This window comes from Drosophila yakuba, chromosome X, assembly GCF_016746365.2.
Source record: "Drosophila yakuba strain Tai18E2 chromosome X, Prin_Dyak_Tai18E2_2.1, whole genome shotgun sequence".
Lineage (NCBI taxonomy): Eukaryota > Metazoa > Arthropoda > Insecta > Diptera > Drosophilidae > Drosophila > Drosophila yakuba.
In genome coordinates, this window is record NC_052526.2 from 7,649,337 (window position 1) to 7,675,165 (window position 25,829).

Genomic DNA, 25,829 nt, shown 5'->3' on the forward strand with positions numbered 1-25,829 from the left:
AGCGATTTCAGTTTGGCGACGGCAGCGCACAGGTGCCATTCGGAAAGTGCGGACGTAGAATGTTTGCCGGGGCTTCCAGTGGCATTTTCACCTATAATTCCGCTGAAATATTTCGACTCGACGCCAGCGTTAGTAGCGCGTTTCGACGGAACACAGTGGCCAACATCGTTTTCCAACACAATAACCCCCCCCTCCTTGAGTCTTAACACATTCCTTATCAGTCACAACACACAACTCACTCATTCTCTCTCTCTTTCTTTTATCCTTTTGGTAGTCAGCCTTTTCTAACTGTTCCTATCCCTCCTTTTACTGTCTAATACGTCCTCTTTTCCAACGGTAATCTTCAGCACTCTTTTTTCTTTACATTATTGTTTTTTCGATAACCCTTTCTAACTGTTCCTGTCCTTCCTTTTTACTGTCTAGTACGTCCTCTTTTTTAACGGTAATCTTCACCACTCTTCTCTCTTTCTATTTTCGTTGCATCGCCAGCCTTTCACTTTTATCTCGTTGCTTACGTTTCCCATTCTCCTTTTCTACCATTTCTACATGGAATTCTCCTTTTAAGCACCTCTTCGTAATGCAGTTATATAGAAAATTCTTTCCATTTTCTGCATTGCTAATAACACCACTTCCAACACTTTCCCCATAATTCCCCATCTTTCTTATCACCGATCCAAGAGCACTCTTTTCCATATCCGCATATCATCCTTGGTGTTCTCTCAACGAATCTCACTGCTATTTCATTAGTCCTAACTCTTTTCAACCTAATATATAACTAACCCTTTTCAACCTGATATACAACCAACTCGCTTCAACCTGACACATACCTGTACCCAATCCCCCGCCATCTCTCCCCGCGATCCAGCCAAGCCATCCATGTGAGATGAGTGCGTGCGACGGCGGTACGGGAACGGTTTCGCGAACGTCTGACGCCCCCGCTTTCCAATTCGATGTCATGCCAAAGATAACGACGTCGCCATCGGCGTTGGCGTCTGCGTCGACGTCGACGTCGCTGTCGTCGAAAGCGTCGGCGGCAGCGAGGGCGAAAACGACGAAAACGTATACGAATGCGAAAGCAACAACAACGACAACAACAACAGCAGCAACAACGACAGCAGCAACAACAACGACAGCAACAACAACAGCAACAACGACAACGAGGAGAACGGTTAAAATTGAAAATAAATGGACGGCGGCAGAGGCAACGGCGTTCAGTTATCAGCGGACAGCGGAGCAGATTGGAGCTAGTGCCAGAGCCAGCGCCAGAAGCAGAACCAAAGCAGACACAACCACAGCTACAGCTAGAGCTAGAGCTAGAGCAACCCCAACGGCGAGCACATCCATATCCACATCCACATCCACGCAGCCAAGTGGTGGGAGCAATCCATGTGAAGAGGCATCCATCTCCGCCGAGTTGGCCCTTCGCAAGGCGCAATTGAGGTCGCAGTTTTTCGGCAACCAAGTGGGTGGACCGGAACGCAGAAGCAACAAGACCAGCAGCAGCAACACTACTAGCACCAGCACCACCACTAGAACCAGCACCACCACTAGAACCAGCACCACCACTTACCGCACTGCTTATCCCAGCTGCAAGACGGAACGAGGCAAGCCGGTGCAACAGCTGATCGATCAGTTCCAGGCCATGATTGTCCAGCAGCAGCAGCAGCAGCAACAGGCGGAGGAGCCAAAGACGCTGCCCGGAGCCACTGCATCCAATTCGGATGAGGGCTGCAATGTCACCGGTGGCGGATTGAGTCCGTATAGCAGCGACAATGAGGATAACAGCCTATCGCCAAGGCAGCGCAAAATGAAGGTGACACGCTGTGCCAGCAGTGATTCCGCCCTCGGTCTGGATGTGGACGATGGCGGCATGGATGTACCTGTGCCGACACAACGACGGATGACGCTAACCGTTACGGATTTACCCCTGCGACCGGCACTACTGCCACTGGCCGAACCCACAGCCCTGCCAGACTCACCACTGACATCGCCCACCGGCGGTGGCAATGCGAGCGTGGGTGTGCCCACCAAGGTGCTGCTCGAGGAGCGAGTGGTGGCCGCTCCGGGATCGCGACGTGAGTCCACACAGAGCTCGTACAGCGAACTGGGCGTCAGTGGCAGTGGACTGCCGCTGGGCGTGCGCTATGTGCGCACCCCATCCGTGGTGGTCAGCGACTATTCGGATGACATAACCGCCTGCGGCATCAGCATGGAGGAGATGGAATACTTTCGCCTGCAGCGGGCGCGTGGCCAGCGTCGTTGTTCCCTGGAGGCGGGACATCACAGTCACAGCGCTGGACATGGCGCACATGGACACGGTGGCACGGGAACGGGTGCGGGCATGTCGCCGGGTTGTGGCAAGGATGATGGCCAGTCGGATGTCAGTGCGGCGAGCAGTTGCAGTAACCTTTACTATTGTGGATCCACCATTTCGGCCCTGGATGGTGGCGAGTGCATCGTGAATGGTGTCCGTGTGGCGCTCGCCCGGAAGAGCAGCACCCAGAGCAGCAGTCTCAGCGATGAGGAGCAGGAGGAGGAGGAGGATGAGGAGGAGTATGACGTGGATAAGGAGGATGACGTGGATCGTGATGATGATGAGCAGGAGGAGCGCGATGCGGAGGAGCTGCGGCAGGAGGACTACGAGCGGGGGGATCGCGAACGTGAGAGGGAGCGCCAGATCAGCGAACTTATGGCCGCCACGCAGCTTGGTGATCGTCAGCGGGATCGATCCAAGAAGGTAGGCGCCCGCGATGACGTCACAAACCAGGGAAATCTCAAACTAGACTAAAGAATTCGGGGTGGCAAGGCGGTGTCCAAGACAAGTCCCAAAAGTGGAGCAGCCTAGTAAATTTAATATTAACCACTTTTTTTTTTTTATTTTTTATTTGTTTCTGTTGTATTATTATGATGATATGATTGTTTGTGGTGTTGTTGCTGTTGTTTTCGAGAGCATAAAAGAACAGTGAATGAGGGCAGGTCTGAATGGCAGCGCAAGAGAGATAAGCAAGTTGGTGCATAAACACTGGGCGAAACGGGTGCTAGATAGGTGAAGTAATTTTGAACAAAAAAAAAAGTGTGCTTTCCATTTTGCTCTAGAGCAGTATTATACCAGTTAGTTTATCAACTGCAAGACCATTATAACTATTACAAAAAAAAAGACTATAATATTAAGACTTTTAACTATTACCTATTACTTTTTACCTATTACCTATTGCCGATTACCAATTACCTATTAAATATAGAAATCAAAGCAAATCCATCGAACTACTGACTATTTTTTCCTAAAGTTGCATCTTGTTTTAAAGATAATGAGATCCTTGGGTCTTACTTCAAGATATACATATATGGTAATCCCCCGCCTTATCAGCTAATGGTTTTTCCACCGTGCATTGGCATTAGCAGGTCTCTTTTTCCAGTGTATGCGTTTGCTTAAAAGGCTGTTAATTAATTAGATTCTTATCTTATCACTGAAATGAGGTTCTGTTGCGCGGAGATGTCTTTTTGGTATTCTCCGCTTTTGCTATTATTGTTATTATTATTTTGCGTTTTTTTTCTGAGTGCATGTTGAAAATTAAGGGGTGCTTGTGATAAAGAAAAAGTATATATCTACCAAAATACGAAAACCTCCGATTTTGGTTGGTTTTGTATCTAGAACTGGAAGAACAGCAACAACAACACAACGGGCAGCGATAGCGACGAAAAAATCTTATCTTAGTTAACTGTATACTGTATTATAGATAAATATTATGTACATATATAAGCCAGCACATATTTACCTTTATATAATGGCATCTTTTTTTTTGTTGTTTATTCCACTTCATGCTGCTGCTGTTGTTGTTGTTGTTGTTGTTGTCAGCAGACGGCGAGAAGTTTGTAAAGCAAATAAAAGTATTAGAAACCGAATTTTCGGAGTCATGATAACGATAATAAAGCAATTCACCTGGATATCTCATCGTTCATATGTGTGTGTGTGTCTATGTGTCTGCGTGCGTGCGTGCGTGAGTGTATGTGTTTGGTTAATAATGTTACGCGCTTATCAAGCGGGTTTATCTCCCTGGCATTCATATAGTATATGGCATATACATATACCCTCGACGCCGCCGACAAAAGCAATAATTGGAGGCATCCCAGAAATGGCCTGTTCTTCTATTTTCTAAGCCGCGCGCATGTGTTGTGTGCCATATAATATAATGCCATATACTATGTTCGTTATACTAGTGTATATAGTGTGCTTATATCTATGATGATCCCATACGCCGTTTCAAGTCAATTGTATAACGTCGTGTCTTACGTGTTGTTTTTATTTTTGTTTTTTTTTTATTTTTATTATAATTTTTTTTTTTTGTGGACGGATGAGTGATAAGCGATTTTGGGTGATATCACGCATACGTCACCGTTCCCATTAAGACTCGCATATATGTCTATATGACACACGAGCCCTCGTGTCGTTGGGGATTACTCCGTAAGTCTCGGGGATTGTGTTTACAAGTACCACTGTTGATAAGAACAAAAATTGTATCTCAGAGATGGAGATAATGAACTAAACGACTTGGGTGTATTATTCTAGAAATTCGTTTCAAAACTAACTCAATATTAAGTCTAGATATCACACAAATAAATCACTTCAATTTGCTGACCCAGTTAATGCTGCATTGTGATTTCATTTTTGTGATCGCCATTTGCATACACTTTTTATTCAGCCTCCACTGCGCGCAGTGAGATACACTTCAATTTTATTAGCATGTCATTACAAAGTATCTTCCCCATTTGAATATGATTCCTATTCAACTTCCGTCTTTGCCTTCATTTGCTATGGGAATTGCCTTTGATTCCCTCGTGAATATTCTTTCTACATGAACATACGCAGTGATGTGACCTTGCCATATGCTGAATTAACTCAATTTAAAATGTAATCTCTTCTTCGTTCGGTTTCTCAAAGTTCTTCAGTTAATTTATGAACTTGTTATTACTCCGTTGTCTACGTTGTGTGTAATTCCAATGAACATGTCATATATCAGGTATTCCTATCTAATTCCACGAAACGACCTCAAGTTTCATTCATAGAAGTCGCCTGCATTATCAGGAATGGATATATATACATGTATATACTATACGTATATCATTCAGACACATGATGCTGGGCGTTGGTTGGCTTCGCCTGTGATATCTCCACTGTTTGGACTGGCATTCCTGGGAGCCCCATTTCCTGGTATCCTACTCATCCAAGAGCAGCCCAACCCAAGCCTGTCACCGTGCCTTATCACAGTTGTCATTATAGTTTTGGATGTGGTTAGGCATCTTGTTTGGTTATTCTTCGCATTCCATTTGCAGATGGGGATGGGTATGGGGATGGAGATGGGTTTTTCCGCGGTTCTCTGGTTCTCAGTTTTGAGATGGAAACTTTGGATGGAAGCGAGAACTGAAGGCTCTTCGCATTGTTTTGTTATTGTAGACACTGCGGCGTGGGCTTCATAGAAATGCTTACTTTGCTTACTTAAAGATAAAGCCCCTGTGTGGGTGCCAAAGTCACCGACAATACGAGTATCATCGCCATTTGGTCCGCTGACGTCGCTGTGACGTCACTGGGCCGCCTTTGTTTGTCCCCCCTTCTGCCTTTCCCCCCCTCCCCACCACCCCTCTTTGAAGCATGATCATTAATAATATCGCCGCTGTGAAGTGCAAAGTCAGCGAGAGAGACTTTTTTAATGGTTGAAGGAGAAGGAGTATCTTCTTTATGGACTGCAAAATATTGATACAAATTATATCATAACATAATAAACAGGAAATGTGACGCAGATACCGTATTTCAGATGGGATGTGCCAGAAAATTCCTATATATATATAGATTATATATAACCTTTTGTTTTAAATTATACCTAATATAATATTTGTTATATTAATTTATTAGCTTTGAAGCATAAATCATACTGGAAACACTTTGAAATAAATGGCTTTACTGCGATTTATTGTAAATGATTTGAATAAAAACATTTCCACATACTTATACTCTTATATTTAATGAGCTCATTTATTGCATTTGATAAGAGTGCAATTTGGCCATTTTAAAGATTACTTAATGTATATTTAAAACCACAATAAGATAGTGTCTTCTATATGGGGCATTGTCAATAGTACACTGATAAATAGTATAAATTAAGACAATGTGTCAGAGTGAATAGCATTGTATATTCGCACTTCTTTAAACCAATTTAATTTATAATATCTTAAAGGGCATATAAAGATAGCATTCGAGAAGCGTGCATAGAAATCTATAATGAATCAGTTGGTTGAATATTATCCGTAAGATAAGATTATAAGTTTTATAAAATGAAATTAGTTTTGAATAAAGATTTCCCCATTTTTCGCATAAGTTGGCAACCATTTCATGGAAATCGTGTCTTTGAACTTAACGTTTCTGTTTAACAGTATATAAATGCGGTTCAATGTGGTTCCTTATGGGTTTTGTTTAGTTTCAAACTGGTTAATATTACTGTGTAAAATGTAAAGATTTGCGTATTCTCAAGATGTAATAAAAACTTATAGTATATTCGCTGCAATATAACCTATTTGAGGAGAAGCATAGCTGATCTTAGTCTGACGTCCAACGAACATTTACCACCATGATTGGATTGGATGGATCGTGTGGTGCTATTTTGTTTTAATAGCTTTTATGGTCTCTGTGGGTCGTGCACATCCGTCACAGTCCGATCAGCCAGTCCCAGTCCCAGTCCCATTTCCATTCACATTCCCATTCCCATTTCCAGACCCATTCCCAGCGTCATATCTAATCAACACATTGGCCAGAGCGACGGACATAAAGTGGGTAGTGGGTAGCGGGGCAATCCGTCAGAGGAATTGAAATGGAATTGGGTATGGGTATGGGAATGGGAATTATGACGCCCACTAATTGTGTGAGAAATCGATTTAGCGGCGAGATCTCCACCCTCCATCCAGATCGCAAAGCCGCATGTAAGTCGTATCTGGGAGTACTCTTTGCTGCGATCCGTTGACCTTCGCTCAAGCGACAACTTCCGTTGACGTCAGCGGTTGTCGCCCATCAGCGATCGCGCCGAAGATCGTCACAAGTGAATTACATTGCTCCTCCCTCCAACCCCCTCCGACCACCTCCTCCAACCACATTCCTATACCCTAGCCCTTTTTCGCCCTCCGGAAGTGGCAACGAATACCCTCAGGAGTTGCAGACCAACTCCAGATACCCTAGAAACCGAAGTGAAACTGAGGTCATATTAGGCACTCTCATTTGGGGTTTGCCTCCGAATCAGAAGATCGAAAAGTGATCATAAAAGTGAGTCATCGTTCTATTGGTTATATATGCCATTTTTTAATTGCTGTCTTTGAACTTTGGGTAACAAAAATGATTCATAATTTATATTGTAATATAAACGGGTGTTGCCTATCGAAATAATCGGCAAATAATGCCAGAGCATTTTGGAGGTGTGTTTGATACCGCAAATGGGTTATGTGTTATCACAATAATTGTATAGAATCATGTGTTGCTGTCGAAAAAATGTCGGTAATCGAAATAAGTGGCAATTAAAGTCGCCCGAAAAGCAACAAGGAATGTCATAACTTATCGGTTTTTATCAATCGGAGCGCTGGCTATCGAAATTATCGGTAATAAAACTCGAGAAAGACACTGATTGATCGATTGTTGTGAAAACGTCGAACAGCTTGGACAGAAAAAGTAAACATAAAAATTGACATTAATTGATTTTAAGTGTCAAAGTTCATTGCAATCGAAATGCACAACAAGTTTAGTTATTGAGCCGTTTATTTATTTTTTTTGCAGTCCAAAGATTCAATTTTAATCCTGAATCGGAAACCCTTTGGATTTCACTTCGATTGTCGGGTGTACGCAATTTGCGTCATTTGTTCTTGTCGCAGTTGTTAGTTGGTCTCAGTTTTTGTTTTGTTTTTCAGCTGGTTCTCCGATTCCAAGGCTGGTTTTGTTTGTTTCTCGTTTGCAATTTCCACTGAATTGTATCCGAGTCGTCGATCTCGCGGGACCAGCACTCTACACAGGAAAAAATGGTTGTCTAGTCTGTACTCTCAAAGATATCGGAATCACCGATCACACTGGCCACTCATAACAAAGAACAGAGAGGGCAAATTTAACTTTATAAATTAAACTTTTATAAAATTTAAAAAAACAAGCAGCCACAGAAGTCGCAACCAAAATTCTGAGAGTTAAGCGTTCCTCTCCATTTCCCTCAGGTACTCACCCCTTTCCTCAAGCTCTCCTCTCTTCCACGTTACAGCTGGTTGTAGCTCCTGGAAAATAGCTGGCTCAGGCACTTCCTCCAGTAGGTCGAAATCACATTATTGATATCCTCTGCTACCACATAAAATCACTGCACCACTCACTCACATTTAGTATTTTTTTTTTGAAAAACATCGAAAAAGTGGTTTGCTTATGTAGGACTTTTGAGAAGCGCAGAGGAGGGCACTAATATTTTGGTATTTTTTAGTATTAAGTATTTAGTATTATTTAGTATTTAGTATTTAGTATTTAGTATTTAGTATTTAGTATTTAGTATTTAGTATTTAGTATTTAGTATTTAGTATTTAGTATTTAGTACTTAGTAATATTTAGGATTTAGTATTATTCCTTATTTCCTTTTAATGTAAAGTTAGTTTAATTTTCAATACATTAATTTTCGTAATATATATTTTTTTTATTTATATTATTTATTATATTCATATTATTTTTATTTATATATATTATTTAATTTTAAATCATTTTTCTCGGTGCACTGCAGCTTGCGTGCCGGCATATTTGTCATTCCTGTAAGTGCAGGCAGTTCCCTGCCCCCTCTTAACCCCTTACTAGCCACAACTAGCCCCAACTAGCCGTTCCCCGCCCACCTCCCCCTACCCCTCTTTCGGACCCATTAAAGGTTATGTAGCCGTGTTGCATGTCCCCAAGCGATGGCACCCGAAACACACGCGCCACCAGCAACATGCAACATGCAACATACTCGTGGGATGGGCTTTGATTTACACTCGCCTGCTGCGCTTTCGTTTCCGCAATATCTTAGTTCTTAACTGAATTGGCTTGGCAATAACCAGAATTTCCCGGTTTCCAAAGTGGCGTAATCGCCAAAACAAACCAAAAATATTTGCTTAATTCGATTGCAGTTAATTGCAGCTGCACTCACTCGAAAAATAAAAGAATCAGACAATGTTAACAAAACAATTTCAAAGTCAGTTGATCTGCCACACCAGAAAAATTAGATAAAATCAGGTGCTATATTTCAAAGATATTAAGCAAAAATCGAAATTGTTTTTTTACTACTTAACACCTTTTTCATAAAATGTTACAGTTGTGAGTTTAATAAACGAAATGTGGGCACCTTGACATGTGCAATGTATGATAAAATAGTGGCAAAAATAGCTGTGCTGAATTTTTCCATGGCGGTGCAATAAATAAATTAGCAAATATTTTTCATTTGCCTCAATTCACAATTCATACCGCAATCCTCCAGTACAGTAAGGCCCCCAAAGACGCACCCTAAATGCGAACATGTTTTGGCAATTGCTGATAAGGCGAAACAAGTGCACTTGTACAAGGCAATAGATATCGCCTTCTAATATTAGATGGCCACAGTTGAGATAACCGAAGAACAGATAGAGAAATTGGATAGGCATGCCTTCGATGAGGGGGTGTGGCGGGGGGTTACACTGGGAAAAAGTTGCCTTTTTACATACTGTGACATAGCAAACTTTACGAACAAGTATTTACTATTGAATTTACTATTTACCAGGTTATCTTAGTGCATTTTCTTCACTTTGGTTGCACCACACATTTGGTATGGATTTTAGTTTGTGGATGTTTCATATTTTTTATTGCCCATTTCGCCTGCACAGGCAGCGATAATAGAACACTTAATTTTTCCAACCAACTCCCCAGATAGCCAGATCCATTCCCAATCCCAGAGTCCGGCTCATTCCGTATGTATCTTTGTATCTTTGCATCTTTTTGCGGCTTTTGCACTCCACTTCGGCGGACATATGACAGGCTATGAGTATGAGTATGAGTCGCAGCCTAGGAATTGGATTTTGCATAGGATTGGGATGGAAATTGGACTTGGAATTGAAATTGGAATTGGGCACTCCACAGCCATATCCACATCCAGCATTCACGTCCAGCTGCCTGCTTATCGTTTCAAGCCATCAGAGCGACTCCATAAAACACTTAGTATATCCATAGGCTCAATTCGGGGGCGTGGCCGGCAGGGGGCGGGTGCCAAGTGGTCAATTAATAGCACACAAATATTGTGACAGCCGCGCGCTCGTCATAAAGCCAAGTTTAACTACATATACATATATATATATATATATATATATATATATATACATATATATATCGCAGGGCGGAGAAGATGGAGAGCTAACGATTAGAGACGCCGGCAATTTGCATTATGCAAATCAAATGGCAGCGGCAATTTGCCGCCGCAATTAGTCGCCTTGTCAGAGGATCGGCGACAAGGAGTTCGACTTCGCATTCGATCGTACACCGCAAGAAATAAGCTATGCATTTAGATTAAATATGCAATTTGATAACCCAAATGCATCACAACTTATCGGCTATTTAAAGCCAGGCATTATTATGTTGTAAGGCTTTAAATATTTATATTATTATATATTTTGTTTAAACATATTATTTGTAATATATTTCTGTCAGTGTAGTTGGGCAATTGCCACCGGCTGGGGCGTCCAGATCCCTTTGCCGTGTTTGTCGCCAGATTTTCGCATGTTTCAATCAGCGTCATTATTCCATCACGTTGTCGCAGTCTCGCCGCCTGATTTATGTGCCGATTAGGCTCACTTCCTTGGCTTTGCGTTGGTCTAAGGACCAAGGATAGTTATCCCCTAACCCCATACCCCTCGCCCCTCCTCCGATAACCCCCCTCCACCCAAGCTGCATGTGTGTGCACACGATCGCTGCTGCGGCGCCGATCACTTTTCGCTGTTGAACTTCGTGGTGCGGCAGCAATCGGTTGTTAGTTTGGATAGCCGGATAGCTTTGCTTGTTGCCGCTGTAACGGCGTCGCCTCAGTTGCCCGAGTGCCGTTCCAAAGTCAACAAGCGGTCGATCGCAGCTCCGGATCCATTGCGTTTCGATACGGCCCCCCATATACCCTATACTGTATACCATACCATACCATGCCATAGCACCATACTATACCATACGATACGATACGGTACCCGATATCGAAAGAAAAAAAAACAAACAAACAAAAAACTCGTGAAAACAACAATTTTTTGTGCTCGGTTTCATTATTTTTATTTACTTTGCGTGGCATTAAACCGTTTCTCATTTATTTATTCTTGTCCGCGAAGTTGGAGGATTCCCAGTGAGCAGTGAGTGGGTTTTTTTCCCTGTGTGTTTAAGTGTGTGCATATGTATATATATGTGTGTGTGTGCAGCAGGTTTATCCATCTGCCAGAGATAGCATAGATAGCATAGCTATACGTACGAGTGTATATTTTAAAAACTGACCCTAGGGGCCTGGTGACCACTGCAGACATGCAACTACCATAAACAGCACTTGCAGTTGCAGTTGCAGTTGCAGTGGCACTGGCAGTTGCCTTATGTCGTTTATGGTCGAAATACAGTGGACACTGCGGACAGAGGAACAGAGGTAGCAAGGAGCAGAGGGGGGGACAGTGGGGCCTGCGAGGCGCCGACAAAGGCATTAATCAGAAGTCGATAAACTTTGACATGTAAGCGGCAGCCGAATGAAGCGATCTTCATAAATCAAAGCGGGCCAAAGGCAGTGGAAAATATGGGAAAACCCGTAGTGCTTCTTTTCTTTTTCTTTTTTTTTCCCCCTTTTTTTGTTTCTTTTTTTTTTTTTAAGAGGGAGCTCTCATTTGATTTATGGCCACTGCGGCGGACCGCCAACAAGTTAATTGAAAACGAGGCGTGACAGTGAAATTTGCCACCGCATGCCAACAGCCAAATATATACATATATACCTTTATATAGGTAAATATATATATATATATGAGTGTATAAGTATATATCTCAACTGGATCAGCCAGTAAAATTTGCTAGAGGCAAGGAGGCAGCGCAGAGAGACGAGAAGGAGGAGGAGCAGGCACTTTTCCAAATGTGCCGCTAAACTGACAGATTTGGCCATAATAAAAAATTTAAAAGCCAAATACAAGAGCGAGTGTGGAGTCTGGAAAATAAGTTGCCAACTTTAATTTATTGTGACATAACGGTATAATCTGACATAAATTATTGATAAGACGAGCGCCCATAAAAGTACAAGACAGTTGGCTTAAGCAATACAACAGCCAAACAAATGGCCAGGAAAGGGGAGAGGAGAGGAGAAGAGAGGGGTGCTGAAAACCGACGAGGGGGAGGGGCGCCGGAAAAGCTGGAAAAACTGAAGCGAAGCCAGCGTTTGGTTGCGGGGAAAATTGACGATGAATTGCTGGGCAAACAACACGAATTTTATTTGCACTACCAAGCATGCGGAATCCAAAGATAGTACTATTAAATTTATTATTTCTTTTTCTTTTATTTAGTATTTATTATATATTCATAAGGAATTTATTAATTCATTGCTAGAATTTTAGCTATACTTATTGCATCCCAATTAATGGAAAAAGTATGATTTACATGTATTCTCATATCAATAGATAAAAGTATGACTTTCAGATATAATCTCACATCAATAGATATTTATTTCTAAATTTTTCAACTGTGGCAATCAGTGGCATGCTTTCGAAAAAATAATGAATTTTTAAGTCGTATAAAAGCGCATTACCATTATTACCAATTATTGGGGGTTTTTGGCCAATTATTGTGTATTATTTTTACATTATTACTGAATGCGTTTATTATTAAATAGATAAGTTTATGGTAAATGTAGCTGGTAGCAACAGAATATTTGCTGTTTTGAGCCCGCTCAATTGTGGACTCAGTGTATTTATTTATTAGGGTAGATGATCTGCAGGACGCGGCTATTAAATCGTACTATCCATTTCGGATTTATGGCCAGGGTATAACAACAAATATCGCTGCCTATGCCGCTTATAAATCATTTGGCTAACAACAACTGGTCGGCACTGCAATTGGAGTTGCAGTTGGATGCAGTTGGATGCAGTTGGATGCAGTGGAGTCGCAGTCGAAGTCGGAGTTGCTCTCGGCCACGGCAAATGTATCTTTTGGATCTATTATTTAACTTTTATGTGCGCATAAATGCGGCGATATGATGCCGATGACGACTTCGCAAACTGGCTAAGGAGGCTCGAGCCAGTTTACAAAACCCACCGACGGGTTTTCAATTTTCCGTCTTCAATGCAACAGAGAGAGAGAGAGAGCAATAAACGAAAAAAAAAGAAGGTGGAAAAATAAAATCTCGACCGTGTCTGCTGCACTTTCATGTTAATTAACAAGAAACTTTTATCAGCACGCCGATTAAGCGAATGCCACTTCTAACGCCCCAATCCCAGATCACTCCTCCTCTCCATCCGTCCATCCATGGTATCATATGGCCCACCAGTTCACCCATCCACCCAGCCATTCAGATCCATTCACATCCATTCAGATAAGCAGCCGACACACAACAAATTGTGGTCCATAAACTTGTGCATTTTGGCGAATGTCCAAAGAAGCCACGCGAAGATAAGATTGGCTTGGGTGCGGAGATTGCAGATCGGAGATTGCAGATTGCAGATTGCAGATCAGAGATTGCAGATCGGAGATCTTAGATCGTGTGACGGAATTCAATTCGAATATTCCATATTGATATGGTTCGTGTCAGCCGCAAGAGATTGCGTTGATTACACTAATTTGGCGAATTTATAAGCTATCTCAAGTCGACTGAAATAGATTGCAGCGATTATCCGCGAGATTGGGAAATGGCCAACTGCAGATAAACATAATTTAGCAATCAGCAGCGGAAATTAAACGCAAAACATTCGAATGAGAAAATGCAACAAATGTAGCGTGGTAACGGATTTAAATGATTAATTTCATTTGCGCTCGACGAACTTTAAAACTATACAACATTCAAACCATATGGATGGTAGTCATTAATTTAAACATTTTTAAAAACTATAAACTATTGGAGGTCGTAAATTTGTGCATGGGCGACTATGGATTATTTTTTTAATGGCTGATCAATTAAAGTAATCTCTTGGTGTCCATAAATTATAGCTTGTCCAGAGAAGTCAGTGGAGAGATAAGTGTGTGTGTGTTTTCAGCTATTTGGGCGGCGGAGTTCAATATTGAAATTGAAAATGTCAACCGAAAAGCGATTAAAATGATTTATTGGAAAGTTTAGTTTTGCGGCGGTAAAAAAAAACACTTGAATAAATTCAAATTAAATTATGAACATGTATTAGAAGAGTGGCAATGGGTTTTTGATAGATTTTAACCAAGTATTCATATTTTTAAAATAATTTATATATAAAAATTACAACGAATTAACTCAAATTTGTTTTTCATTTTACTTGCAGGTATGTGCCAACTCTCGCTTAGCTAGAAACTGAGATTATCGCAATCTCGATTCGAGTTAGAAACAAATCGCGTCGCGAAGGAGCAAACGAAAGACTTAGGCAAAGAACTCGCCGCCTGCGGAGGTGGACGGCGGAGGACCAGGAGGAGCGGCAGCGGCAGCGGGAGGAGGCGGGGGAGGAGGAGGAGGAGGCGCGGTGGCAGGAGAAGAAGCTGGTGCAGGGGCAGCTGCCACAGTGGGCGGCAATCGGCTGGCGGACATGGCCCTGTATCCATCCTCTTCGCGGCCGCGCACGCTCATGGAGCAGCTGCTGGCCCGCAAGATTGAGGCGGCTGCCGCTGCGGGCGGCGCTCCCTCCACCGCTCCCGCAACTCCTACCGCTTCTGCTTCCGCTTCCGGCTCGGCCACGCCCTCGCCCACATCACCCAATCCGCCCGGGGGCGTCGGCATCGCCCTACCACTGCCACTGCCCCTGCCCATGACTCTGGGCTTGGGTTTGGGCCTGGGCATGGGCATGGGCGTGGGCGTGGTTAGCCGCCTGCGACGCACCGACTCCTTGGACTCCACCAGCAGCCTGGGCTCGCTGGCCTTTGGCGAGGATGTCTGCCGCTGCGACGACTGCCTGCTGGGCATCGTCGATCTCTACGTGATTAGTGCCGCCGAGGCGGCGAAGAAGAAGGTAAGCCATGTTGGTACTTCCTTACCATGAGATGCGTACCATATTGGTTTTAATTATAGCAAGTGTATATATTTTTGTACAACCTACACGGCATAAGTAATTGTAATTATAAGAAAATCGTAAAATATTTTATAAAATTGCTGTTATTAGTGGTAGGTATAAATCTGCTGAACATAAGTTACTAGTTATATGCAAAAAATGAACTCCCAGCTGAGTTAGTAATACTCTTTATAAACCATAGCTATGTGATACCCACGATCGTTATTTAGCTTTCCACGAAAGCTTCACCTGTGGAGGTTGTCTTCGCTACAAAGAAGCTCCTAATCGGGTGTTGGGTTTCCATCAGTGTTGGCAGAAATGACAGGTGAAAAAGAGTCAAATCGAACGAAAATAAAATGCCAGCTTAAGATGGTATTAATAACTCTTTAGTTAAACACAGCACTTTCCTTAACAAATTGTAATTGTATTTATGAAGGTAACAACTATAGGCTGGATATATTTTCATAAGCAAAGTTCTAATGTTCTTTGAATTTAGGAAGTACCTTAGAAACATGCGACAAAATAGTAATACTTGTATTTATTGGTATAGGTAAATAATGTGACTATGTGATCTAGCTATTTAATGGCCAAAAGCACAGCGCTGCGGCTTGGACTCTTGGACCGGTCCAGCTGGAAAGCTCCACTTCCATCCCATTGACGTCACTGGCATCCGAGATAGTGAACGAGCGCAAGAGAGAGAGAGGGAGCTCGTATGAGAGAGAAAGAGGGACAGAGAGAGAGAGAGAGGGAGACGGGGAGAAGCCGCTCATGCGTAAAGCGTGGATCGTGTGAAAATGAGATCGTTCAACTGATAAGCGAAATGGGAGCGGGGAGTGGGGAGCAGGGAAGACGGCGGGGGGCGGAGGCCTTGAGATTCGGTAAGATTCGCAAGATTCCGCTGAAGAGAGCGTTCTAAGCTGGCTCTTCTCCTGCCAGGAAGATTCATTGTAGATCTCGCAAAGATGAAGATGCATATGTTGCTTATGCAATTTGTATTCAATTTACTTTAAGCGCCCTAAACTTTCTCCCGGTGAAAGTGATTTGTGAGTCATATTTAATAAGGATCTTGCCTGTGATCTTACGAAAGTTTTTTAATGATTTTTGGTGACTCTTCATTGGCGCCCATTGCCCATTTTGTTTATTTACATTGCAGACCATGTTCGCTGAATTAACAAAAGCCAACTTCCCCAGTTTCCAGTTTGTAGTTCCCACAAACAAACAATGATATGCAATTTATTCATATAACAATAAGCAACAATATTAGGCTGTGTTTTTCTCAGTTTTCGACGAAGAGAAATACACAAATCGTGCAAGCTGTAAACATTTCACAGAAATTTGCTGCTTAATTTGGCAAGAAACTTCCCTTGCTTTAGATATTGTTGTTATAGATAAAATGTACTATTGATGGCTGTTTGCTTTAACGTTTTTTTTTCTTTCAAAAAAGAAAAGCCAATTATAATATGTTTTCCCTGGAAAAAACAAGGAGCTTGGGCATATCGTAATGGCATTTTCCGCTGATCCTATCTTGTTATCATTGACGTCACGGCCCGGTGGCCTTGGTCATTAAACTACGTCATCTCGGGTGAGTCTAGGCCAACTAATGAGCTTTGTTCCCCAGGTTGGGACCCCTCTCTCTCGCTCGCTCTCGCTCTCTCTCTCTCTCACTCGCTCTCACTTCCAGGTGATAATTTTGCGCCTAGGTACACCGGGAAAAAAAAAAACTAAACTATTTCCTTAGAGAAATAATAGTAATTAGGTTTACCTTGGCTTTGTAAGTTGCTTTTATCAGCATGGATATTATTTGCCAAGAACTCTGTTTCTATGCGGTGTCATGCGGTTTATTTAATCGGTATTTGTCTAGTTACTCGGTTATTTTTGTCAGTGTTACAGCCCAAATCTGCCTAATCTGCCTTATCAGTCGGAGATCGCGGCTTTCGGACTGCATTGCAATGGGATTTATTGCTAGGATTTATTGGTAGGACTCTCGTAAATGAAAGCTGATGCTGATGCGGCTGTTGCTGTTGCTGCTGCTGCGGCTGCTGCGACTGTTGCTGCTGCTGTTGCTGTTGCTGCTGCTGCTGCTGCTGCTGCTCATCGCCGGCGGAGCTCTCGGCGAGTTCGGTTCGGTTTGGCTCGTTTGGGTTCCGTTTTTTTGGAGCAGAGTCGACCAGTTGAGCTTTTGCTGCGATCGCGTGCGGCTGGCTCGGGGTCTCGGTCTGTGGGTTTTTGTCATTGTTAATGTTATTATTGTTATTGTTATTGTTATTTTTATATTGCTATATTGCTATTGGTAGTGCTGTTGCCCGTATCGCCGCCGACTTTCCGCGTGTGCTTCCACATATCTCTCGCCGCCGCGTCTATATGTACATATATGCCTATATATACATATATATATATATATACATATATATATACATATATATATATATATATTTGTATATAAACACATTTGTATATCAATTTGTATATCTGTGTTTTCGGAGCGCCCCTCTCTTTCTCTCTGTGTGTCAAGCCAATGCCAGAGACCGCGTCAAACGGCCCACCAAAAAAACCGAAAAAAAAACAGAAAAAACCAAAAAAAAAAAACACACAAAAATTAATAATAAACAGCAACACAGCTCAGCAGCAATATTATTAAGCAGAGCTGTATTCCGAAAATATTATAATTTTCTTGCCAGTTTGTTTTTTTTAATTAATTTATGGCGTTTGGTTGCGTATGCCTGTCACATTATGTATTTTCATTTTGAATTCAGCGCCAAGTCAGCGAAAGAAAGAAAGCTGGGAAAATTCCACTAAAATGTATAAATGTTCTTAATTAACAGTTAATTGCTAAGAGCCCTGTGTGTTTCTACAACATTTTATTTATATCCCAGAAAAATTCAAAACAATCAGCATATCCTTAAATCAAATAACTTGCTTACATACACTCAAAATATTTGAATCGTAAATAAAAAAGTCCAGTCAAAATTTTGCACAAATAAAATTCCTAATTGCATGCTAATTGCTAAATTGCGTGTTTATTCTCAATTTTAATAACAAACTATTGCACACTAAAATAAGAGCGTAAAATAATACAAATAAATCATAAAATATTGAAAAAACCAAAAGACAAATGCTAAATCAAATTTTTTTGGAATTTTCAACACAAAAGGCCAAACAAATGGAAATGCATAAATTACAACTTTTCCGCCTTTTTTTTTGCAGTGACAATTAATTACTTGTGCATGTGTGTGCATTATTTTTTTTTTTTGTGTACTGTGCATGTTTCCCTTCCGAGTCAAGCAAACATTTCAAAAGAATCAAGTGGCAAGTTGTAGGAATCTGCGATGTGTTGCTGCTGTTTCGTGTTGCTGCTGCTGTCATTGTAGAGTGTGTTAATTGAAGCACGCGCCAAAGCTCCCAAAGAGACGACAGAGCGAAAGAGAGGGCAAGAGTTGGAGCGACAGAGAGAGCGAGAGTTGGAGCGAAAGAGAGAGCAAAAGTTGGAGCAAAAGAGAGGGAGAGAGGGAGGCAGACAGGCAGAATTCTTATACTAGATGACTGAAATAGCGAACTGACTTTTGCACCGAAAATCCGAGTATTCACGTTTATGTAAACATTTACACACTATATAAACGACGACGTCAATACCGCCCCACCCGCCCAGACACCCCACCCCACCCAAACAAACCCTCCCCCCCCCCTGCACCGCTATTCAGAGTTAGGTGCTACGCAATTGGAGGAGCAGCACCCACCCACCCACAAAAAAACAAGAAAATTTAATGCGAATTATATAAGTGAAGAGGCAGCACCTTCACAAATCGTGCTCATTTGCGTACGTACAGCGAATTCGGCAATTGAAGCTCATTAAGTAGCCGAAAATGGAACTAAATCACCTCAAACCCCTCCCCCCCCCCAAGCACCCAACCCCCGCGCCACCATAATTGGTGCTTGATCGTTTCAATAACATCCGCCCAGCCACCCACATTCACAGCCCCACTCGCAATTGGAGGCCCAAGACCGTATCCGAATCCGAATCCGAAACCCAAACCCAAAGCCACAGCCAAAATCCAAATCCAAATTCTGTGCGTCAATGGCACACTGCAAAAAAAAAAAAGCAGAAGTGATCATCAATTGGGGTTTGTTAATGGTCAGCCATAAAAAGCAACGAATTTCGTATGAAATATATGTATAGCTATCAGAGAAAAGCAATTATTAAATTAAATTGGGCATGACCAATTGCTGAAATTGGTGCATACATTTAAATGGGGGAATTGAGATCTATTCTTTGAAAAAAATTCGAAATATATTCGGTAGCTTTTAGTGTTCTATGAATTATTTATTTTCAGTGCTATCTCTGTGATATTTTTAATGGCACATTCGTGTGTTAAATATCTCAAGCATTTGAAAAGCCAGCGCAATAGTTTTCAGTGTGCGAATAGAAGAAGAGAAACAAAGACTCACACTCAGCGAAAATGTGAGAGCGAAGAGGTGGTAAAGAGCGAGAGGGCGGTGGACAACAAACTGTTTACTTTATTAATTTTAAGCTTTCGGTAGTTTGTAGAAAAGTAAAAAAAAAGAAGCACAAATACTGAGAGAAATTGTTAGGCGAATGTGAATGGTGGGCATTAAGCGGGTAGTGTCCACTTTGCAGAGTGGGTGGTGCTGTTAATTGAAGGGGGGAGTTTTTTTTAGGGGGGGGGTGGCGAGTGCAGGCACTACGTACCCCCACACCTAGTACATACATACATGTGTATGTACATGTGTACATATGTCTAGGCACACGATCCAATGTATCTATATGCATAGTACACAGCGCGATATATCGAGTCGTTATCGTCGACGTAGGTTTCTGCTTTTTTTTCTGTTTTTTTTCTGTCTTTTTTTCTGTTGGTGTTGACGGCATCGAAGATTGTACAATTGTTTTTATTAGATAACACGCAAATTTGTATTTAAGGACGGTTCGCAATCCGAAACCAAGCCCAGCTAGATGGAAATACAAAGCAAATATATACATACATATATCAGGAGATAAGCGAAGGAATGGAATATCACAGATCAATTAAATGCTATTAGGAAAGTTCCAAAGATCTAATTTTCTTATATGAAGTGAGTGCTTTTAATCCAATTTAGCTTATTGAATAATGGACTTTATAAATAACTGATTGTGTACAAGCGCGCAAGTAGCATTAACTTAAGAAATATCACACATACGTCACGTATGCCAGCGCTATTAATAAAAACCAGAGTTAGCAAAAGAAAGGAGGAAAGCGAGTAGGAAAAAATAAAGATTGTAGATGGAAACAATGGTGATAATATTACCACTTGAGTTTAAAGCAAGTCAAGCCCTTAAAGTGCATTTACTGCTGGAGTTCTTTACTAAGATCTTAGTACTCAGATACTTTGCGCCCTTAAAATGGAACTGTTTTACAACCACAGAGTTGAGATATAGATATAGCTATCTGATAACCTGCAACTAGAAAGATATTATCAATTAACACACTCGGCGAAATGAGCGGAAAACTGTGTAGTAACGTTTTTGTTAGAGCTGTGAATATTCTGGAATTGCTGATAAGCTCGAAACCCTTGTCCCACTTACGAGCACTTAGTATTCAAGCCCTTGCAATTGCAACCCTTGACTTGAATCAGAATTAGATAAGCCAAATTTATATATAGTAGACGATCGCTCTGAGCTGCGAGTTAAGTACGTTAAGTACGGAGAGATCTATGGTTGATATGGGTGTACTGCCATAGTTCTCTGGATGTCGGAGAAACAAGGTTGTTCATGTTGTTGCTGCTGGTGTTGTGTTGCTCATGTTGCTTGTGTTGCTCATGTTGCTGTTGCTGCTTCGTTATCGCCTCGCGGCGACGGCGTCAACATTTGCCAATGACGTCAAATGTTATAAAGAAATTTTAAGTTCGCATATATGTACATGTGCATACTTATATACGCACACTTGCATATGTATTTGCATGGCAGGAGATAGTGTGTGTGTGTGTGTGTGTGTGTGTGTGTGTGTGTGTGTGTACAACAATACTTGTTGTTGCTGTTGTGCACTGGCGTAACTGGATAGCCGCGTCGCTGGCATTTCCATTATTATCATAATGTGCTGTTCGATTTGGGTTTCGCATTGGATTGGATTGAAATGTATTGAATTGGATTCGATTCCATTCGATTCGATTCAATTCGATTCAATTCGATTCGATTCGATTGCCTTGCGTTGCAAGACACTGGGCGGTTTCGCTTGTGGCTGCCGCACGATGGTGTCGCTGATTGCCACTTGTTGCCACTTGCTGTTGCTGGTGACCATTGGCCAGTTTCCCCATCTTCTAGCTGCGGCTGCCGCAGATGGAGCTGCCAAGATGACAAGATGCCAACACGCTCCGACAATGCCTACTTAGTTTCGTCTTTCCTCACTTTTTGCGCACTGCGCTACATGGCACATACATATGTATGTGGTAAATTTAATCAATTTTGATTGATGTGTGCGCATTACAGCCGCAGCAGCAGCCATCACATCTATATACACCCAAAAGCAGTCGAAAGCCAAAGACTCAGCTGCAACGAAGTGATGATTCCCTGATGATTCCTAAAAGAACTAGTAGCTGACATGGGAAAGTAAAATTCTCAATGGGTTTTACTGGGCAAGCAAGCAGATTGCGCTAAATACTCTAAAGAGAATGCTGTTTAGTGATTTTGAGATCCTTTTAGTGATAAGAAGGAAGGGTATATGGTTGGCTTGGAGATCAGTGGCCAGTGGTGCTCTGTGGCAAAATGGGAAAGGAGAAGGGAAAGGGGAAATATGATGTGGTTTTTAGGCGCGAACGGGTTCGGCTCTCCAACTCTCTGTCTCTGTCATCTCTCTCCAGCGACTCGATCTCCGATCTGTGTAACTCAATCGGCGAATTTTCATTACCCAATTGCAGAAGTACATACATACATACATAGTTGCATTCGCTAGCAGCTAGCAGGTACCACTGATGCACTGCACCGAGTGCCGTGGGCCAGAATCCATGTAAGATGTCCGTGTGCGCCCTCAGCCAGCCACAGCCGCCGAATAATCCAAATCAGAATCAAAAGCAGAAGAACGGGCCAGCGAAACTGCTGGCCTTGGCAACCGGAAACGGAAGTGGCATCGTAAACGGAAACGGAAGTGGCATAACACTGAACGGCAAAGCCAAGGGCTCCGTAACGCCACCCACACCGCCGCCCTCGCCGCAGGTACGGATCTACGAGGACTTCGACAGGATGAGCGCCAAGGAGGTGTACTACAATGAGGCGGGCAAGAAGGTGACCGTGAAACTGCTGCACTTTCCCGACGTTCCCCCCGAGGAGATATCCAAACTGAAATTCGACGACGACGACGACGACGAGGAGGAGGAGGAGGATGGAAATGATGATGGCAACGGAGATGGTGACGAAGATGATGGCGAGGACAAGGGCGAGGAGGCCGACGAGGATAGCGATAGCGGACGTAGACCCACATCGGCGGACAGCGAGGATGCGGGCCAAAAGTCGGAATCAAGTGGCGGTGCCAGCAATGCCAACGCAATACCAAGCACATCCAAGAAGATCTTTCGCCGCAAACTCTCCGGCAACAATATGCAGCCACGGAAATGCAGTTTGGCCTTCGCCCAGGCACACGGCATACGCCAGCGGGCGGAGAAGAAGCTATCGATGCCGACCATTAGCATTACGGCCAATTCGGGTGAGCATGTGGCCCACAATTGTGGGCTGCGCTTAAATCTGGGACGCAAGCTATCGCAGCAGCATTCGCTGCCACTGGGCTCACCCAGCACGCCCACATCGCCCATGAATCCGGGACCACGACGTTCACACTCGCCGCTGGGTCAGAGTTTGTGCCCCGGCTACATCCAGTACTCCAAGTCGCTGCTGGAGGTGCCGATGCCGCGGGACTACGGCTACGCCAGCAGCGATGATCTCAGCTCCGAGTGGGACTCGGATGTGTCCACATCAGCGGCCGGCTCCGCCACAGGATCGGGTGCCGCATCTCAGGCCGCGAGCGGCAAGAAGGTAGGATGGGTATAGATCCTGATCTTTGCCAGGATTTGTCATTGTGTTGTTATTAAACTAAAACTGCAAACGAGTTTGGAGCACAAAGAGCACACTTTGTATATCCACGTGATTTTGCGACTCATCAAGTTGAACGTGTATGCACATGTGATCGAGTGATAACAACTCAGCTGAAAAAAATCAGGGCATAAAAATGGGTCATTAGCCAGCTGTCTCATGTAAACCGTTTCGTTTCCAATAAACAAACAAAAATTAATTAGTGTATGCAGTACGAACGAGTATGGGCGAAATGTAGCGACAGTCTGTAACATTATTAATTGCTATTTACTAATTGATTTAACGTATACGAAATTGTTATAAGTGCTCAAAGTAAACTGCTATCTCTGACATCCTCCTGAGTAATTGATTTCCATCGCCCACGATTTTTGCAGAGCTCCGGCTGGCGAAAGATCCGCAACATCGTGCAGTGGACGCCCTTCTTCCAGACGTACAAGAAGCAGCGCTATCCATGGGTCCAACTGGCCGGACACCAGGGCAACTTCAAGGCCGGTCCCGAGCCGGGCACCGTGCTCAAGAAGCTCTGCCCCAAGGAGGAGGAGTGCTTCCAGATCCTCATGCACGATCTGCTGCGCCCCTATGTGCCCGTCTACAAGGGTCAGGTGACCAGCGAGGATGGCGAACGTGAGTATCTTCAGTTATTACCCTTTAAGGACGAAACATAGTATTATCTAAAAATACCACACACAGTTTATTTGCAGCTGCAGGATCTGCTCAGTGACTATGTGCAGCCGTGCGTGATGGACTGCAAGGTGGGCGTGCGCACCTATCTGGAGGAGGAGCTGTCCAAGGCGAAGGAGAAGCCCAAGCTGCGCAAGGACATGTACGACAAGATGATCCAGATCGATAGCCACGCCCCCACCGCCGAGGAGCACGCGGCCAAGGCGGTGACCAAGCCACGCTATATGGTCTGGCGTGAGACCATCTCCAGCACGGCCACGCTGGGATTCCGCATCGAGGTGAGCACCTAATAGCCAATCCAAAATCGAAACCATTCATTTACATACATGTGTATGCATGAGCAAACTACAAGCTAAACATCCTTAGCAAATATCACTATCATTATCCATTTGTTATAAATTATTCCAAAAACGTTAATGGCAAGTCATTAATGAAATCGTGTAAAACTTCGTTTGCAGGGCATCAAGAAGAGCGATGGCACCAGTTCCAAAGATTTCAAAACGACGAAGTCACGCGAACAAATCAAGTTGGCCTTTCTCGAGTTCCTCAGCGGTCATCCACATATTTTGGTGCGTATTCAAATTCAAAGCATCGAATGGCATTAACTTGTGGGAGGGGATTCACTGCGCTGTTTGTTCTTTTATATTTTATATATATATATTTTTTTTATTTTTTTTTCGTTGTATTCAACAGCCGCGCTACATACAGCGTTTGCGAGCCATAAGGGCCACGCTGGCGGTATCGGAATTCTTCCAGACCCACGAGGTCATCGGCAGCTCCCTGCTCTTCGTCCACGACCAGACCCACGCCAGCATTTGGCTGATTGACTTCGCCAAGACGGTGGAGCTGCCGCCGCAGCTGCGTATCGATCACTACTCCGCCTGGAAAGTGGGCAACCACGAGGATGGCTATCTCATCGGTATCAACAATCTCATTGATATCTTTGTGGAGCTGCACGCATCCATGGAGGCGAAGGCAAAAGCGGAGGCCATTCAGTCACCCGTTTCTAGCGAAGATCCAGCCGAGGCGACGGAGGAAGGCAAAGCATCCTGATGGGATGATATCTATATCCATACGTTTCTACACGGGGGTTTTTGGGGCTGAGCCCCAAAAGACAAAGACATTTCCAATTTCCGAATCGAAATAATCCCCAATTCCTAGGCTAAGTTATACATTTTTTTTGTTTTTTTTTTTTGCTAACAGTTTGCGTACATTTAACCCCTTAAGTTTAAAATCAAAGACTGAAATCACAATATGCATACACATATTTTTACTATATACGATATACGATATACGCCTACATATATAGGAGATATATAGCCTGGCATATATATATGAGCTGCTGCTGTAGTGTAATTTATTTATCCAAAACAAATAAACAAAAATTCACGTTTGGCGAGTCCTAGCAAGACCCGTATAGTTGGAGATAATCCCCACAAGGCAGTTAACACTGTCGATCGTAACGATACGAAAAGTAACTAAGAAGTGAACACCCAACAAGAACTTAGACTACGTTTTTAATATAATGGTTATGCGACTACCTACTAAATACTACTAATTGTGCACTATTAAATTCAGTTAAACCAGAAACAACGAACGTACTTCTTTCAATTTACCTGTGGGGTGAGCTAAAACATTGGTTTAGCTTAATACATAAAAAAATAGTACTTGGTCAGTACTTTAACTGCATTTTCAAATTCAAAAAAGCGCGGCTTTTTCATTTTGGCGCCAAAATGAGAAATAAGTGTGGCCGTTCAGCAACCGCATTATACCAGAAGTACTGCACATTATATATTACATATATTACATATATATATATATTACATTATAAGTGTATACTTCATTGGTATATATAAATAAA

At 42.8% G+C, this 25,829-nt stretch overlaps 1 protein-coding gene across 5 annotated transcripts; it reads left to right on the forward strand.

Annotated features, from left to right (window-relative positions):
• On the forward strand, positions 1-25,558 carry LOC6524595 (inositol-trisphosphate 3-kinase A). Of its 5 annotated transcripts, none has more exons than XM_015190280.3 (6): positions 11,094-11,385; positions 14,500-15,177; positions 23,662-23,911; positions 23,978-24,246; positions 24,427-24,537; positions 24,662-25,558. In XM_015190280.3, exons 2-6 carry the CDS (start codon positions 14,758-14,760, stop codon positions 25,019-25,021), a joined length of 1,410 nt encoding a protein of 469 aa, XP_015045766.1. In that variant the 5' UTR covers positions 11,094-11,385; positions 14,500-14,757; the 3' UTR covers positions 25,022-25,558. The 5 variants fall into 5 exon arrangements, with proteins under 5 accessions (XP_039233585.1, XP_039233587.1, XP_015045766.1 ...); XM_002100416.4 differs by lacking the exons at positions 11,094-11,385; positions 14,500-15,177 and adding exons at positions 17,385-17,579; positions 22,123-23,230; XM_039377651.2 differs by lacking the exons at positions 11,094-11,385; positions 14,500-15,177 and adding an exon at positions 1-2,737.
• The last annotated feature ends 271 nt before the right edge of the window (positions 25,559-25,829 follow it).